A 19,346-nucleotide genomic window follows, 5' to 3' on the forward strand; every position below is an offset into this window, starting at 1 on the left:
CACAAATGTATGTTTGGAAAACGATAATTGTTTCCTGCCGATTTTTAGTTTGATAAGTAGTAAGATAGCCAAGAGAGGATCTATTGAAGTAATAATACAGTAGTATAGAGTGCATTTGCTGTTTACCAAGTGGTTGCGGACTAAATAAATGCACAATGATAAAAATAAACATTCATAGTTGGAAAAAATCATTCAATAAGCTTTTCAAAATTCAGAAAGGCGTTGCAAACCTTAAGAAAAGTTTATTGATGCCAATTGTAATCAATATGTCCCCGCATACTGAGACACGACTGTAACTGGGTAGCTGTGGATTTATGTGTCACGGAACGAAGATAGTCGAAGCGTCGTAATATCGCAGTCTGAAAGCCTAAGCACGAAGAAATCAATAGGCAGATTACTTAGTGGAAGAATTGAAATAATGAAATAAAACTAAACATTAGATGACTATGTGTTTGTTTGTAGAACCCGAGGCACCTGCCGTCGGGAGTAGGCTAATGACGGCGCAGCATTTCTCTCCACTCTTCCCACTCTCCCTAATGCCTATCTTGCCCTAATTAACCAAACCACCATCATTCGTGTTGCATTTGACCTCAGCAGTCGAGGACATGCCGCAATAACTGCTGTTACCAAGTACCAATTAGGTGTGCGTCATCCCGTCAACTAGAGCAGGACGTTAAAAAGTGAAACAAGATTTAAATTACAGTGTAAATAAGGGTCAATTTCAATGAGTATTCATAGAGAGGGGAACGCTTGGAAATAATTAATTCAAAGGATTATTTAAATTAGGGCGAATATTCCAAAATTTACTCCTGTCATCTTATTTAGATTTCATTTTTATCCTTTAACCCTCTACTATTTTTTTACTGCACGGAAATGACAAAAAAACACCTCATAAATATGCGAAATAGGCTCGCACAAGGCATTAGAAATTTTGAATTCGACAAATTTCGTATGAAGTCATTTACAAAAATATTTCATTTAGAGTCAATCTGCAAGGCTGCAGATAAAGCGCTAAAAATAATCTTGTGCATTAAATTTGGAGCGAATTATACCTCATGAATACAAATTTTTTTCGAATAAAACCTGTATAGAAATAATTACACCAACATTTATGTGTATATGTGTAATAATTTAGTCTACAGCTCACATTCAACATTTAGTCGTGAAGCAATTCAGTAGCAGAATTGTAGCTGGATTGCGTCGCAAACGTGGAATGCCTTAAGAATTGCTCTCTGGCATTCAGCCATCGAGTGTGGTCCGTGCAGCTCTCAAAATGGATCACCGCATTGGTTAAAATGTTTCCTATACGGAAACGTCCTTAAAAAGACAACCTTCGGAATTTTCCGTTCGAAGTTATGGTCGCCAGCGAAACAAGTCTCCCATTTTTAGGAATGAGTAGAAAGTCAATTGAAAGTTATTGGCTCATTCTAAGGCTTGATGAAAGCTTCCGGAGGAAAGAATGTATACTTCACATACTAGGCTTCCCGCAAAAGATTATAACCATGATCCAGTCGATTCAAACAGATCGATTTGTAATCATTTTTATCGCAGCTGTAGGCTGTACTGGGCATAGACTGTGTCATTTTGTTTTGAATAGCGTTGTGGAAAAAATGATAGAAAGCCTTATACATGCATAAAAAATGTTTTGAAATACGCTGCCCATTGCTTGAATTATATTTTGTAACGAACAGACAAACCTTTATCTGCCATTTGAGCCTTCAGCTTCAATTAAATTTTAAATGAGAAATAGCAGTACAAGTAATCTTCCTCTACATTTATGGCGTTTATCTCATCCATCTGAAATGGCTTGAAGTGATTTCATTTCGTCGAGATCAGGGAAGCTAAGATTTAGCTAAAGTAAATCTAATCTCGTCGTCCTAAAAAAATAAAAAAGCATAAAATACTTGAGACTTTTTTCTACAGCTAAGCCAAAAGATTATGATATCACGTTGAGTGTTTCTCTTTTTTGTGAAAAGATAAATCTAATTCATTTTACATGAATTCCTAATTGTATGACAGTTTAGAATAATGAAAACTAATAAACACATAAATAAATTGGAAGAGATATTCATCATAAAATGATGAGGCAAGGAGTGGAAAACATTTAGTTTCATTATTTATTTGATTGGAAACTCAAAAACTCTAATAAAACATATTAGATTGCCAATTATTTACTATATAAGTAAAAATGGAACCAAAGTTTCTGTTAACCAAATTTTCTAACAATGGATTGGTTTGAATTCTAAATCGATTGAACAAAGGTACATTTTCTTGGCCTTAGACTTAAAGTTGAGCCAAATTTTGGTGAAAGTAATGGCTGACATTATTTTATCAAGTTTGATTTTCTATGTTGCCAGTGATTTAATAAATCCTAACATTGAAGAAGATCCACACCTTACGGTAAGATAGATGCATGTTAAATAAATATTAATTACAGCCACGTATTTAAACAATAAAGTGGAAAAAATGGGCTTATATATTATATTATATATTATTCTCGGAGGAATGGTAAAAGTTTGATCTCAATCATCACTATTATTTATTTCCTAAAAAATATAAATATTAAAGAAAACGGATAATATTATATACTTTGGAGACATAAGGTGTGTATTAGGCACAAATATTACCAAGAAAACTGAAGAAAATGTAATAGATACCGAAATTACGCCACCGTTGCGTCATTCAACAGGTAAGAAGCGGTTCGCGGAAGTGATTTCGACGTCCCTTTCGACCTCGGATATCGGCCGGCCACGTGACTGGTCAGTTATTCGCCTTCCCTTTAAACGAGAACGTGATTCAACATATGCTGCGGGCGATTCGAAAGCCGGCAAGTGTTCATTCATCAATTGCAGCTCGAATCCCTTTCTTCTTCCTCAGAACATCCCGAAAAGCCTGCGTTTTCCTTTATATAGATATATGCTTCACGAAATAGAATCAAATTAATAATAAAACCGTGAACATTTAAGCCCAAAAACTCGACAATTAGCAAAAAGAATACGGTACAGAAGGTGAATTAACAACGGTAGGAATAGGAATACTGTAGCATTTCTCCCACTCACAGCAACGCCTGTGCGGCATTTCGACGAGGAATTTCATATTTTAGCCCCGCATAAATACTTAAACTTTTATCTCAGAATCAATAGCTTTCCCCTCTCGCTTTTATCTCTCCAATTGGGCCAACTTGAGCGCGCAAACGAGCCCGCGAAAGTTTGGGGAGCCCACCAAAATCCTTTCGAGCTGTGTCATCGCAAACTGGAATGGCTTGCTTTCCCATTCAGTCGTTCAAATCTCCTGATTAAAAATTCAAAGGGGCCCTCGAATAGAGCGCTCGCGAGAGGAGGTTTGGGAATATCGAACCTTTTTCCTGCTCTCCTCGTTTCCCCTCTCCTCTTCCCCTACCCCGGCCGCAAGTCTCCTCCTCCAATACCGACCGAAATAAAAAGAAATACATTTGAGGGGCGTTTTGAGTGCCCACGCGCGATTTGGATTTCACGAGGGTCTGGGGAGGGGGATTGGGTGGGGAGAATGAATCTATTTCGGCGGTGGCAGAGGGAAGGGATACGCCGACGCGGCGAGAAGGAGTCGCCGGGGAGAGGGCGGGGAGGGGGTCTTTTTTGCGTGGATGAGACGTCGGGAGCGAGAACGTTTTGTTGCGGGCTATGGGCGTGGAGATAGGTGTGGGAGCCGAGGAGGCTGAGTCGACATGATACTGGGAGTGGGGAGTTAAAAAAATAGGTCCGGGAGAGGTGGTAAACGTGGTAGTTACCCACCTGCCCCCCTCCAAAGGACGGTGAGGGATGGAGGGAGGACGAGGGGGTGCGCATCTATGGGTGGGGAGGGGGAAAAAGGGGGGGGGAGGCGAGCGTCCAACCGGGTGGCGGACCTCAACATCCCGGCCCATAATGGGAGTATGATTGAGGCGACGAAGGATGGGGCGTGGGCAGCACTCTCATTCTTATTTTTCTTTATTTCTCCTTTGCGAAGAAAGTAAACGCGACCGACCTTTCCCGAGTGCCTCCTTGCCGTTCTCGCAGCGCCTTCCCACCGCCGCCACCAAGGCGATCCCTTCACGGCCTGTCTTTTTCAATTCCCCGGTCGATGCCTCAAACGAGAGCGGAAATGTGCTTTATTTTTTCCTGGGCGGGAAAAGACGGACAGGCGTGATAATTACGTGTCAGATAAGGAAACCGCGATGAATGCATAAAGCAAAATGAAAGAAGAAAGAAAGGCACGACCCACTCATGACTTATTTTTGTTTTGCTAATTGCTCTCAGCCCGATGGCACTCGATCAAAATTCAAAGTCGGACCCTATTACTGTCTCTTAAAAATCCTACGCCTCCCGAGATCGTTTCATGGATTCTCTGTGGTATTCTTGTATACATCGATTAATTATATTTTGCGAGTTATTAAAAAAAAACAGAAATATGTTTTATCTTGAGTTGTTTCCTCATCAGAGAGAAATGTATGTAATTAATAGAGAAGGCGTAATGAAGAGTGCATTTAAGTGAATTTCTCGAATAATTGTCACTTAATGGTCGATTCAACGGTCATATTAAACTATTAATTTAGGTACACTAAAAAAACAATTAGCTAGTAAGAGAAAACTTAATTAACTATATCATAGATTGGGGACTTTCTTATTTAAGAACATTAAAGAATTGAAAATTATTTGTACCTCATGCCAATAATTGCTTATTTAATTCAATCTCTTGCTCAGGGATTAAGTAATATTTTATTTACATGAAATCAGATAATATTCAGAAAGAAACGTTTCAAAATTGGAAAATTATTTCGGTTCCGTTATTATGAGCCTTCTCCCAGAAGCGATTGGACGAAATTGATAAAATAAACTTTCTCTGCAGCAGATGCTAAATTTTGCGCAGTGCTAATGATTTATGTTTGAAGCAAATTAACAACGATTCTTAAAATATTTCATGAGAAAATAGGAAATAGTATGATAAAATATTCCAAGGACTAAAAATGTTATTTTTAATACATTTATTATTATTAATGAAGTATTCTAATAATTTAATATTTTAGAATAAAATTCATAACCCAGAAGTTTACATAAAAGTAAAACACATTGATAGCATTATTGTAAGTTCTTTACGTATTCGCCATGATGGTAACAACAGTCATCAAATAAAATGTCTGCTTTTTGTGGTATTCGATATTTAGTATTTTGTGGTCCCGAATTTCAGGTAAATAAACTTATCAACTCTTACGCTTGAAGTAGCCATTTTAGCGCGGAAACTTGAGCGTTTTCAAAATACCATAAAAAAATTTCTTCTCGGCTCAAGGGGCATCTGTCTCAATATTTCTTCCATAATGAACACTATTACGCATGTTATTCTCTTAAAAAATATTCCAAAATAAAAAGAACGTAAGAATGAACTCTATATTAGTTTTAAATACTTTTGGCACCACATATTCCTAAAATTTAACGTCTAAACGAACTTGTGTACAAATTTCGGAAAGACATATGCGCGGCCATTTATTTTCCAAATGACACATGTTCATTTTTCCCATGACCTGAAGAAAAGGTCAGAAGAAATTGAGTCATCACGGAATTCCCATGAAAACCTCGCACATCAAATATGCCTTTTTTAGAAAACGCACGCTATGAATAAAATATCATCCTGTATTATGGCACAACAACATCGCGGCAGAATGGAAATGAGGCGATGGGCGATTAGGTGAAGCGATACATCTCTGCTCATTTATAGGTCAAAGGGACGCGGCGTATCAAGGAGCATGCATGGTCCTAATTAAAACTTTCATGAAATAACTACTCTACACATCTTTTTAGTCGATGAGTTACTTTTCCTTCTCTAAATTATCCTTATCCTCTAGTCAGTCCCGCCGAAGATACTTGCAGAACTCTTTCGGATGAAGAAAATAACTGCTGAAACTGCTAATTTTTGAGACTTGGGGCTTCACACCCACATGGGATGACAATGAGATACCTCTAGAGAATTGTTGGTCACGTTAAAATGAGTGCAAGAGAGGCAAATGCCTGTCAGCCTCCATTCTTGCTTCCCATTTTAGGATGTATAGCATTAAAATTATACGTTATCATGTGCAGTTAGATCAAATGGCTGGCTGAGAGAATGGCAAAGGGAACACCTTGAGCCATTTTAGCACAATATCTTTAGGAAGGGACACGAAGCGATGGGACTTTCCACCCTTCGTTCTCTGAAGTACCTCACGCCGACCCCGAGGGCAATCCTGGCATACTTTCTCCCTTCAAAATCCGTGAGGGCGCTCAACAAAAAATTCAAGTCCCTATTCTGATTTGGGCACAATTTTATTTTGTCATGCACACAAATTGGTGGGGTTTGTTCTCGTCGGAAGAGACGCACGAAGTCCCTCCTGTGCTTAAACTTAGGATATTTAAAAAGTAGGTAATACTCAAATAAAAAACCGAAGTACTCAATTTAAAGATTTTTATGATCCATTAAGGTACTTTGCCGGAGTAAAACTGTTATGTGGCAAATCAGACGGAGTCGTCAAAACCCATTTCCGATTCCATTAGAGAAACCATTTTCGAAAGAATTCTCCACGGAACAGGTGCCGAAAACATTCATCTCCCCCCTCCCCACACGAGAAGGGAGATTCGCGTGCCCGGAACAAAAGCACCCCCAAAACGCTTTTGACGATCTAAAAGAACGCAAAACTTAAGTCCCACGCAACGACATGCGAAAACTCCTTGTAACCAGATAGTAGGAGGTGGGATGTAAAAAAAAAGAGGGTGAAACGCATCCGCGGAATATTATATTGCGACTCATTCCCCGGGCGTTGATTTGCCCTTTCTTCAATCTTTCGGGGGGGTTGATAGAGGGAGGACTATGAACTTCACGACCTTGAGAATCTCATTAAGTCCTCGATTCCCCTCCCCCCATCAACTTCTCTCGTTGCCCTCCCACCCACCTCTCTCCGTCCCATTCCGACCTCCGCCTCCATCCCACTTGTTTCCCTCGCTTCCCTTCGAGCCATCTGCGCGGCTGACACCTACGCCGAATTGTGAGCACCTACTCCGCGTCCTCAAGGTTATACGGAGGCTGGAGAGGTTCACCCTCACCGCTCTCGTGCAAAGTAAACAAATCACCGGGGGTTGGTCTCCCACTTGCAACGGCTCAGTGGATGTGCTTGCATTCGTTGCAACCCGCCAATGTGAACTCTTCGCCCGGCGACTCCCCATGGTGTGTGCTGGGAATGAGCGCATTGCTTTCCATAATATTTCAAGGGAACTCGGATTGTTTATTCCATGAACTCATTCTCCGCAAGGTAGGACAGCTTATTACCTAAACTAAATCAACTAGCTGTTCACCACGAAATAAATGGGTGCTCTTACAGCTTATCGTTCATTTCGCGTTTGCATAGCTACGTAAAATATTCACATATTATATTCATCGGCCGCTTAAAATACTAATTTCTTTGCCATCCATTTTATTTTGGCAGTGTAAATACTTATCTAAAGGGGAAGTAAATAAATTCTACACTCATGGAACGTCAAAATGAGACACCACTTGAATTATACACGGTTAATAAAGTGAACTCATTGAAATGAAGAGGGACATAAGGACCGAAAAGAAAATTACACCAATCCCCGAGTCCAATGTTTCGGCTAATTTCTTATGAATACAGAGAGATAGATATTCCACTAAGTAAGGCCAAAAAAGTATGAAAAACAATTACATTCGTGGCTGATAACGAAATTAAAGTATACAAACAAAAGCAAAGAGACAAAGTTGCAAGTAAGGGATTTCTGTATTTATCTTAGAATTTAACGTCTTCAATTTTCAAATTAAAACCATAAAGATAAAACATTAGCCAAGAGTATGACTGAAAAAAAACGATCTTCAACAAATCATAAAAACCATTGTGCGTAAACGGCAATTCATAGTTCAAAACATCTTAAGTTCCTTACTAGATGAAAATAATCATTAATCAAAGTAATAATATTTTCCGTGATATTTCTCACAAAAAAGCCAGGATAGGATTCACAACATTAATTTATTGACACATTTGGGAGTGGGATTTCTCCTGTTATAAAATCATCTGATTTAGCTAATGGTTCTAGAAATATTTCTCTCGTCTTTTACTTGTCATCGTGCGAATTGTTTCACTATAAGAATATGCAATGATATTTTCCTTCCAAATGTTTCGCTATACGAACGGCAAAAGTTAAAGAAGTTACCAGAATTATTTTTTTATTTCATGGCTTATGTCTCTTTAACTTGATTTTAGGGTAATCGCCCGCAATAAACAATTGATAGTGTATTGGTATGGTGTTTAATTTAAAGAAGAAATGGCAAAATATTCCAGGGGACGGTTTGTTTATGAAGCTATGATAAATCGACATTAGGAAAAATAGATGGGGATGTGAAACAATAAGGCCCGTCACTTCCACATAATTTTCACGCATGGTGGACACAATGAGAGTAACCGCCACGTATTATCTCATTGACAAGGTAGAAATGAAAACAAAATATTGAGGTTGATACATCCAAACAGGACGGCGAATGTCGAATGCATTGCATTGGTTTTCCGTAAGCTTATTCTTTAATCGATGCAAGAAAGTACGCACGCTCCAGATTGTTTCCTCATCACAAAGCTTGTTTTCTGAAGGCTACCTTTCATGGGCATTAGTGTCTGTCGTAAGCTCCCACTGACGCGTACGTAATACGACTGGGTGGAATGCCTGAGACGAAAGTCCGCGCGTATGCGACGCTATAAGTTTCGGAGACGCATGTCAATCGAGTTCAGAGCACGATTCCCATAAGGTTCGATTCCCGTCTCGCGAAAAGTTACCAATTCCGTGGAGAAGACACGCCGAAGGTCGCCGAAAACGATGGGAACCGGGGTAGAAGATGAAAAAGCGACCGAATGGAAGGGGAAAGTATCCGTGCGTTTTATTTTCCTCGATGTAGGTGAACAGCTGTGAGAGTGACGGTGTTGGGTGGGGAAGGAGGAGGTGCGGAGGGAGAGACATAAACATACGCGGTCAGACGAAGGACGTCGGAGGACTTTTCCGCGGAACTGCTTAATAAAGAATTAGACGGGGATGGAAACGAGGGCATCTTTTCGTCGCTCCGCGACCATCCCACGCGGTGAATAGTTTCGCGGTGACTAGGAGAGAGGCTGAGGCGAGTGGGCAGCGATTGATACCGGAGTTGGCTCATATGGCTTCCTCCAACGCTCCGCTCGTCCGGCCTCCTCGGGTTTTCCCTCCGCTCTCCGTGCCAATCGATCAGAATACCGCGCGCTTTGATTCATCAGAGCTTCGGCGATCTTGGATATTTTCGATCGACTTGAATCGATCAACTCCATTGTCTTCGCATTCATGCCCTAAACCACTGATCCGCTCCGCGAGACGTGATGGCAAAACCGACTTCTTCGCTCGAAACTCATGTTCCGCGGTAGACGGACGAGACTCGGAGGGGGGCGTTGGTGCCCATGAGGAGGCAGTTTTTGTGAGAGGCGTTCGACTTTTGCGGTCATTCGTACAGCGAAGGTTAGTTTGTGATAGGTAGGTAATCGGGGCAAGGTAGGAACGAAAAAGGTGGAGAGGAAGAAGGGTGGAGACTTCCAGCATTGGCCTACGCGAAAGGAAAAGTGCTTGGGCGTCGACTGTTTATATCTGTGCAGGTACCCTTCACGAGTGTCTGAAGTGTATCTCAAAAGAACAATGCAAAAATCCTGCAAAATCCGAAGAAGTAGTTTAGGCCGGATAATAGAAACCAATTCACCATTCCCTGCACCAATATAATCAATTCAAAAAACATTCACTCAAGTTATGCCTAAATCGCATTTAACCTCAATCACAAATTCCAAACGTCAGAAGGCTTATCCCTCGCCTATCGAAACGACAACCTTCGGAATGATTAATGGGTTTCTTTAGCATGGTGAACAGGGACACTATATTGACCATGTTGCATTCTAATTTGGCTGTTTTACCATCCACGATTCTCTCTCATTATTTCCATTAAAACAAATGTACTATTCAGAAAATACCCTCGAGGAATACATGCGGGTACCGCAGAAAATCTAGGGCCACATACAAGGAGCAACCTTCTGGAAAACGTTACGGATTCTTGCTTGCCATGTTTATGCCTTTTTCAAGTGCATCTTACGCCTGCCTGCCAGCCCGTGTCCATTCTGCGCCCTCCGGACTCGTCCGAGCGGACACCAATCGGTATCTTGATAGAATTTCCAGCTGTTCATATTATTTCTCAACTCCCTGCAAGAGTCTTAAATTTTCACCGGAAATCAAGATTTATTACACCTTATTCACACCATTTCGACTGCGAGCGTCTGGTTTTCATCGCTATTTCTTACTTAACTTGCGTAAATGCTCAATAACTTCTTTTCGTTATTCACTTGAATTTCCTACTGCGGACCCTGGGTCTTTTTAATTTCTATTGATCACCATAGGTGTCTTTGAAAAATAACGGATAAATAATTGACAAATCAAACTTATGAATCTAACGTAATACATATTTAAAAACGGCCAGAAATAAAACTAATAGCTTCAATCACGGAAGCTCGTGTTTTATCCATTCTGTTTAAGATTACGTATCACATTTACTTGAAGCTAAACAACTGTCATTAATTAAATACATGAGAATAAAATTGATCGAAGTAACAATATGCATTATTACATTTATTAATGCTTATATACAAACTTCTTTCTCTCTTACGTTTGAAAAAGGATGAGCTGATGGTTTCAGATGAAATTAATTATTCCATAATCCTTTACATTTCATAATTTAAAGACAAGCGTTTTTAATCAGTAAAATATCAGACGGGTTTTTTAACCTTAGATGGAAAACAGGTGAAGAATGATCACAAGCCTTATTTTTCCTAGCCATGTAATCTTCAATACTTGATTCCCTCTGTTAATTTCATCTTCTAGTTATCTTAAATAAACGAATCATTCAAAGCAATAGATGCGGCTATTAAAAGATCATTTATAATCATCTGGGAATCACTCAATTGACAAAAAACTTCGCTTTTTATTACTTAATCGACGTATTAATAGTACAAATAGAAAAAAATATCTTTTTAGTGTAGCTTGGTCAAAGAAATGTAGAGTATTTTAAAATTAATTTAAGGAAAAATCCGGCAAGAGTAATTATGCTGAAACATATCAGATGACAGGGCCTGTTTGCCAACCGGTCGCCTTTTATCAAAATAATAAAGGGCATGATCTACGGCCTATTGGCTGAATTGCAATGGTTGGTTGAATCACTTGGGAGTTCCGTCAAGTGAAATCATGAAACCAGCGCGAATTTTCTCGACAAGGATTGAGTAAATAAACACGCAATATGCTCTGAAATTTACATTCCGAGGAATTCAGCACCAATGTTTGTCGAGAGAGAGAGAATCCAGTTTGGAAAAAAAGCAACCCTTATAAGCATTGCAATCAATTTTGATTACCCGCCACATCCAAAGGTTTAACTTTCAATTCCTTCACCCCCCTCACCCACCCGTTGCTCTTTTATATCCCCTTTCCCCTCGCTCCACCCGCGAATACCTCCATCGTTATTTCCCTTCCCGTTTCTCCCTTTTCGCTCACTTGTTGCGAATTCACCGCGCAGAAACTACGAGAAATAGTGTGTGTGAGAGAGAGAGATGTGTTAAAAAACCGCCTCTCTGTTCGTGACGTCTCGCGGTGACGGTGGCGAAACTGCTCACCTGGAGAGTCTCGGATGTTCAGGTGTACGATTTGAGAATCACCGGGGGCGGGAGGGGAAGAGCGGGAACGGAGGGGTTGGGCAGGGCGGGGGGAGATGGGGGGGTAGGGAGGGAATGGGAAAAAGAAGACGAGAAGAACATAAAAGGAAGCCGAAGTGGAGCTCCCCCCTGGTGGGCGCTAACCGCAGTTACGACAAAGATAAAAGGAATGCGATATTGTTTTTTTTACTCCCTTCCTCCAACTCCTACACCCTCCAGTCTTCCATCCCCTGATGGAAACCCACCTCCTTGCCTCGCTCCCCCTGCTCTGCCCCCGAGCTATTTCCCTTGGCTCTTCGGAATGGGTGATATTACCGCGGTCTGTAGAAACGGGGGGAGCACTGATACTCAGCCGGGCATTCCGAGACGGTTGTCGTTTCGAAGGAAAAACCACGATCCTTCCGGGGGCGGTCGGGAAAAGAGAGATATAAGGAAGAGGATGCATTTGGATCAGGGCGATCGCCCTCATCTATGGAAGGTCAAGGAAATGGGTTGGCTCAGCTGTTGCAATCTATCGCTGTTAACCACGATGTTAATCATGAAGTAGTGCGAACAAACTTCGAAGAACTACGGGGCAAAATACATGGAATAACAACGTCTCATTTCGACAGATATTTGAGCTGAGCGTCAAGACTTATGGGTAAAATATTCTTCGATTCGCAAACTCTATTAAAATAGGAACGTATCTGAATCTGCGCCGGACTGGGATGGGACACGGGTCCCGAACGACGAAGGAAGCGAGGTCGAAAGGGGGATGGGGATATCCCGCTCGGGACGTGCCTTATGTGGAAGGCCGCTGGGTACGCCGATCGGTCGCCCCATTCCCCGCGGGTCTTCCCCCCCCCCCAAACCAACCGTTTCGCCCCGTGTCGGCCGCAACCCGCCGTGTTTCGCCACAAGGGAAGGACGTGGTGGATCGCGGTCGAAGGCGGCTCAATCCTCCTGCCGATTAATTCGGATTAACGAAGCAGATGGTCGCGGAGGGGGGGGAGGGATGGGGGGTGGGAAGATAGGGAGGATAAATGGGCCGCCTCTCCGAAAAACATGGCCGAGCATTTGTGTACGCATGCATTTTTCCCCGCCTCACTCCGCTCGCCTCCGCATACAGGTCATTCGCCCAGGCGAGGGAGAGAGATGGAATGAGAGAGAGAGAGAGAGAGAGAGACCGGTCGTACATTATTTATCTTTTTGAGAGAGGCCTGGTCGCTTACTCGCGGGAAGAACTTTCTCGTTCTCGATCCCGCCGCGATCGACAATATCTGGCCGACTATCGCTGACGCAAAAGCAAGAGAGCGGAGTGCGTGAAATTCCGAATCGATGTTCCATCGGAGTCGTGACGCCAGAGGAATCCGGGAACATTAATTGGAGGAACATGGGAAGGGATATTCCAGTCCTGAAACACAGGTGGGCGTCATGTTCCAACCAAGAAGCTTCCTCGATCTTCGCCATTGCACAAGAAATTAGGCAAGTATTAATAACGCTTTCGATGTGAGGAAGGCTCACATGGAAATACTGAGAGTGTTTATGTATTATGACTGAGTTTTAGGAGGTGATAATGATTCAGGTGGGCAGAATGTATTTTCATCTCGCGTTTCATTCGCAACCAGGTGTCATTCGCGGGAGAGATCACTGGTTCGTCACGCTTATGTTAAAGCTAAGGTTATACGCCGCGTTCTTATATTTTTACAAGGCTAACGCGTTCTCCGTGAAGGGAAGCTATATTATTTTATTTTTATACAAGGAAAACACCTATTAACACTGACATATGTTTTGGATAGGGACAGAGACCTTTTATGGGTTCTTTAAGATGTGTCAAATAACTGCTGAACTCTCACTTTCTAATACTCGGCGATATTGAAGCAAGCACAAATAGTTTCAATTTTCCTTCCATGATTTCCATATATCCCAAGGGCATGTACAATAAAAAGGCATAAATGTTAATAGAATCTACTAAAAAACGCGGCGATGGATCGCATGTCAGACATGCCTTCAAGTTTAGTCAGAATGCCGTCACGATGCAATCAAAATATGAGTAAAGAAACGCACGTATTTGCTTTGTGAAGCAATAGAGGAATAATGATAATGCATATATGTATATAAATAAACAAATGATATATATATCTATAAATATTAAAACACGAAAACCCGCCATATGGCGAGTAAATACTCATTCACATGGAAGTAGATATAACGAAAAGGGATAGGAACACACATGAAGGACGAACACAGGAGAGGTGGGAAAGGCGGAATCAAGCAGATCGCAAGTGCGAAAATATTTCCTTGACCGAGACTTGAGTCGAAAGATCCGTCGTTCAAGTCCTGTTCAAGGAAATATTTTTACACTGGCGATTTGCTCGATTCCGCCTTCCCCACCTCCCCTGTGATCGTCCTTTATGTGTTTTCCTATCCCTCTTCCTTATATTTATATCCATATGAATTAGTATTTTATATATATATATATATATATATATATATATATATATATATATATATAACATAACTAAAATAATGATTTTTTCCGAAAAGTAGAAATATTTGCAACAATACATTTCTAATATTTTTACTCATAACTTATTTCAAATTTCCTGGCTTTTCAAAAACGTAGTACTATAATGGGACACATATGACTGCATGCATTAAAAATACATACCTACTAGCGAAAATTTTAGAATAGCATGGACTTTTTTCAATTCAAAAACTTCTGAAATAATTAACACCCTCAGTTTTTGCAGCAAAATAAATCAATTTAAAGCAGTGTTTCCAATGACATCTTATCTGAGCGTTAGATTGAAAAAATAGTTTGCAGTTTCCAAGAAACGGATCGCAAAAGAGTTGCCGAACAATAGTCAATAAGCATTCGGAAGGATATTTTCAAAGTGCGATGTAAACAAAAACTCTTATTTATGTGTTTCCAAAAAAAAATAAATCGACGGTATTAGGGGTTGCGAGAGCCACGAATTCCAAGGGTTTTTTTCAGTAAACGTATCCTATTTCTTCGGAAAAAGTCATTTTTATGTTTCAAGTCTGTAAACGTTTGGACTTGAAGGATAATTTAGTCACAGATGAGTTGCTGTAAAAAATGCAATGGTTCACATCACCTAAGCCAACCCCCGCTCTTTTAAAAAAGTATTGAGTTGAACGTGAATGAATCAAATTAACATGTCACCGTCTTTCTCGCATTAACGTTAAATTTACACATTCCTGTACGCATATATCTTAAATGGAGACTTTACTATTATGTAATCATCATCAAGGCGAAAACCACGGAAATCGCCTCGAAGATAAGTTAATATGTGATACAACTCACCTAATATTAAGCATTATTCAGCGTTTTAAAGTTTATTGCTTTCAAATTACTCAAAGTGATATTGGACTCAGCAAGGTAGATTACTCACCCGTATCGCACGCTACTTTTCTTTTGCTCGTCACCATGGCCTCGCTGTCTCGAAGACCTCTTCACACCCTCGTACTCTCTCTCGCGGCCGTAGATACTCCCGCCGAAGGGGTCTTCACCCAGATAAAACCTCTGCACGTGGTTTCCAGCCTCCTCCCTCCTCGCCGTGTACGACGAGTGCTTCTTGTCGTAATCCATCGGCGTGGATGTCAGGAGCGGCGGAACCCTGTCAGCTTCCCGCCTCCGTCCGCCTTCGCCCTCCGAATTGGTGGAAGAGAAGGGCGCGCTGCCCCTTTCCGGGGAGTACGCGCTGTTTCTCCGCCTCGACGAGCTGCCACCTCCAGAAGACCCAACCTCCGCCCCGTAGTCCCGCCGACCCCTAGACGAGGAGCCCTTCCACGAGCGATCTGTCTCCCCTCGGGACGACGTCTCGTTGCTCTGTCGGGTCGCCGGCGAGTTTGTTCTACGCGAAGGGGAGGACACCTGCAAGTGCTGCCTGGTCCCACGACCGCCGACGACGTGGTGATGTCCGCGCGCGTGCTGGTGGTGGCGGTAACTGCTGCCGCCGCTGCTCTCCGCTTGCAGGCCTCGGTGCTGTTGCGTCACCGGGAGGTGACCCTGGTAGGAGGAGGACGAAGTGGTGGTGGCGGGACGGGATCTGGGCGGGGCGACGGGTCCCCCCACCACGACGCCGATACCATCCCTCCCGTCCACCGTTCCTTCCCCCTCGTACGGCTCCTCCTCCTCCGAGGTGGCCTCATTTGGAGAGGACTCTCGGCGGACGCCCACGGGTCGGCCGCCGCCGCGCTGTCGGCCGTTCAAGTCTCCCCTCTCATGATGCTGATCCCGGTGCCTATCCTCTTGCTGCCTCTTGAGCGAGGGGCGTATGTTGCCGTCGATCGCGGTCTGATAGCGGCGGTAAGTTGGCTCACCGTACTCGTCCGGGGACGGGGACCTGGAGGATGATCGCCAGCTTCCCCTCCTCGCGTTCCCGTGGCCGTTGGAGAGCGTCTTCTGCTGCTGCGGCGGATGGTGCCCGTTCTGACGGCCGCCTTGCTCTTCCTTGCCCTTTTTCTTCTCCGAAGACCTCGACCGAAGGCGGCCCACCAGTCTTCTGATGGAGTCTCCAAAGGACCCGCTCTTCTTCTTCTTTACCTTCTTGTTCGCTTTCTTCCCGTTCACTCGCTCGTCCCTCCCCACATCTATAATCTCCTCTTCGTCGTCTTCGTCCTCCTCTTCGTCGGCGAACCTCGTCTTCTGGTGGGTTTGTTTCTTTTCCTGGGGAGACATGACTGGGGGAGCTGGAATGTGAGCTTCATGGACGGCACCGTTCGTCTCCGGCGTCCCTGGTATGGGTGGTGCCCTCCTCCTCGTCCTGGCGACCCTCAATCCTTCTTGAGGAGGTGGAGCGGGCGAGCTGGGCGACGCCAGGTGGCCGGTGCTGCCGTGGTGGTGATGGTGGCCATCCCCGTTGGTTACCACCACATGTTGGTGCTCCGTCACGCCATTTGCCCAAGATACCGTCGCCTCCTCCGTCCTATTGTTCCACGAGTGGTCCGAAGGCGAGGATATGGTGCTCGGTCGGTAAGGTTTCGGGCCGGACAGAAAGTTGGGGCTCATATTCCTCCCGATTAGGTCGTCCCCGCTGCCTCTCCTACCATTTTCCTCTGGAGACCACGGCCTGGAGTTCCTCCCCTCCACTCTCTCATCTTCCTCTCCGTTCGCTTCCGCAGTCCACAAAGGCTGTGGCGGCGGGCGCTTTTTCCTCTTTTGGGGCTCGACGTGAGTGAGCTCGGTGGTGGAGGGCGGTGGGGCCGCCACTCCTCTAGGAGGTCTGAAAGTCCGACCCGGCCCCGTTGGTAGGACTTGAATAACGTCCTTCCTCCCCAAAATTCCCTGCCCTCCGCTTCCGCTACTCGTTCTCGTCGTCCTTGTGATCTCCGTCTCGGTATGATGGTGATGATAACCATTCGTGGTCGGCATAGGAGGGGGCGAGATTGGTTCTGGGGCTTTGGAACTATTGTATCCGTTGGCGATGCCGTTTGTTTTCATGGAAGAGGGGAGTGGGGATGTCCTTAATGGCTCCCTTATGTCAGTTGGAGTCACCGCGTCCTTACCAACTAAGTTGTTGGTTTTGGATTTCATGGTTATCCCTATGTAGCTGCCTCCTCCTGGGGTGACACCCCCGTAAAAGGGTGACTCTGGGTCTTCAAACCCTCCGGCTGAGCCCTCCCTGGAAGACCTGGAATCGCTGCCAAAATGGTGCTCGAGCCATTTCGACGTCTCCACTTTCCTAGTCTCTTCTTCGGCATCTAAGTCCAAAGGTCTCTTGGTCAAGGCGTCTTTCCGCTCTCCCCCAGCAGGAGAGGGCGGATGGACACCCTTACTACTCAATCGGGGCTTCAGAGCCCTCAACCTCGGGGGAGCGTCCGTCTCATCCCCGGTCTCCTTCTCGCCCTCGAATCCCTCTGCTCTGTACTTCATTTCCTCGGCTATTTTCACTCCGTTCGAAAGGTACGAAACAATTTCCTCCTCCTTGGTCCGGACGTAGTTGTGCGACTTCCCCTCTCCCTCTATTTCCTCATCGGGCAAATCCTTTCCGTCGTCATCATCATCCTCCACAATGTCCTCCTCCACGTGCTGGTGCTGCGTCTTTGTCTCCGTGAGGAGTCGACCATCGGGGGTGGCCAAGCTGGCCTCTTCGGTGTCCTCTGTGTCGACGACCTTGTGTCCCTTAGCTGTCTGGCGCACGATTCGGGGGCCTTCGGGTGCTAAAGCTGTGGAGTCTACGGCCGCTGTGGTCCTGACGTCCTTTTTCTCGCGGACTGCTACGAGGAAACCCTGAGTAAAATGAGGGAAACGTAAAGTTTGAAAAATAATCAACGCAAAACAAGGAAATGTAAAGTCTAACAAAGAAAAATTTTCTATAAGTAATAGTCAAAAAAATATTATTTATTTTTACAATGAGTTCCTGTCTGAATTTTTCTATGAGGTCGAAAGGATTGATAAAAGGCAAAAATAATGTTGACGGATGACTACACTCCAGCAAATTATTCAACGAGCTGACAAGAACTTTCATTCAGGAATACTTCACCGAGAAATCTAGAGTCCAAGTAAATGGATGAACGAGAAAACTCGTAAAACTAAAATAAGCTAACAGCTTAAATAAATCTTTTGTGTCTCATAGAAGTCCGTAACTAATGCTTATTTACAATGCCTTTTTTCCAGAATCATTGCATGTTTTGGTATGTAGATCTCCCTATATGTATCTGTTAATTTGATAACGATAAAATGTTATTCTCGTAAGACTCCAACTTGCAATCATGGCAAAATGTTTCATAGAGACACATTAAACCCCATTACACACTCAAAATTATTGTGAGGAACGTAATGAAAGGTAAAAAATATGGGTATAAAAAAATATTATGAGATAAAGAATGACAAACTAAGGGCGTTAAAAAATGAACTACAGGAAAAATTAATTGTAGTAGTAAATGAAAGGATATAGGGTTGCAGATATTAATCTTTGATAGAAAATCTATAATGATAAAACTTGGGCACTCAAAGATAACTTTATCTTAAAGCGCGCACTGGAATGGGCTATTCACATCTCCAATTTGCCGAATGACAATATGATAAGTAAACTAGACTTTCTCGTTTAGAAAATGAATATTAAGGAACCTGGAAAGAAACTATATAAAATCTGATACAAGCAATATAACGAGAAAATTCCTCTGAAAATTAGACGGATGAATTCAATTCAAATGGAATGAAGACAAATTACTGGTCTCATACATATTAAGATATAATTCTTCTACGTTGAATACAACGTAGCTTTTATGTGACATAATACTTAAGGTGATTTTTGGCACATACATGAATGGGAATGTTGTGTATTGTGTTAAAAGATAGAATGCTGGAGATATTTATCCTTATTTATAAATTTAAGAGGCACAAAAAAGGTAATATTCTCATTTTAGTTAGGGTGAGTTCGAAAATTTCTTACCGGCCACAAAATATAACATGAATCAATGCCAAGTATATAATCTCGAAGAGCATGGAATAAACGAGATTGCTGCTGTAAAGCTTAGATGGAGGCATGAAGTCATTATTGCAGCTCTCGCAGAAAAAAAAGGAAAATATGTTTTTTGAGATCTCAGTCTCTTAAAAGTGGAAGAATTATGAGTGGGAAAAGAAAAAAATAACCTTTTC

General features: G+C 42.9%; 1 protein-coding gene across 2 annotated transcripts in view; it reads right to left on the reverse strand.

Annotated features, from left to right (window-relative positions):
- The window catches only part of chas (chascon), a 291,630-nt gene that overhangs the window by 19,216 nt on the left and 253,068 nt on the right, over window positions 1-19,346 (reverse strand). For both annotated transcript variants that reach the window (XM_071590918.1, XM_071590917.1), the window contains one exon: window positions 15,136-17,975. In XM_071590918.1, the coding sequence (XP_071447019.1) occupies window positions 15,136-17,975 (2,840 nt within the window). The remainder of the gene's footprint in view (window positions 1-15,135; window positions 17,976-19,346) is intronic.

The sequence above is a fragment of the Hetaerina americana genome, unplaced genomic scaffold (genome assembly GCF_022747635.1).
Source record: "Hetaerina americana unplaced genomic scaffold, ioHetAmer1.1.p SCAF_4, whole genome shotgun sequence".
Classification (NCBI taxonomy): Eukaryota; Metazoa; Arthropoda; class Insecta; order Odonata; family Calopterygidae; genus Hetaerina; species Hetaerina americana.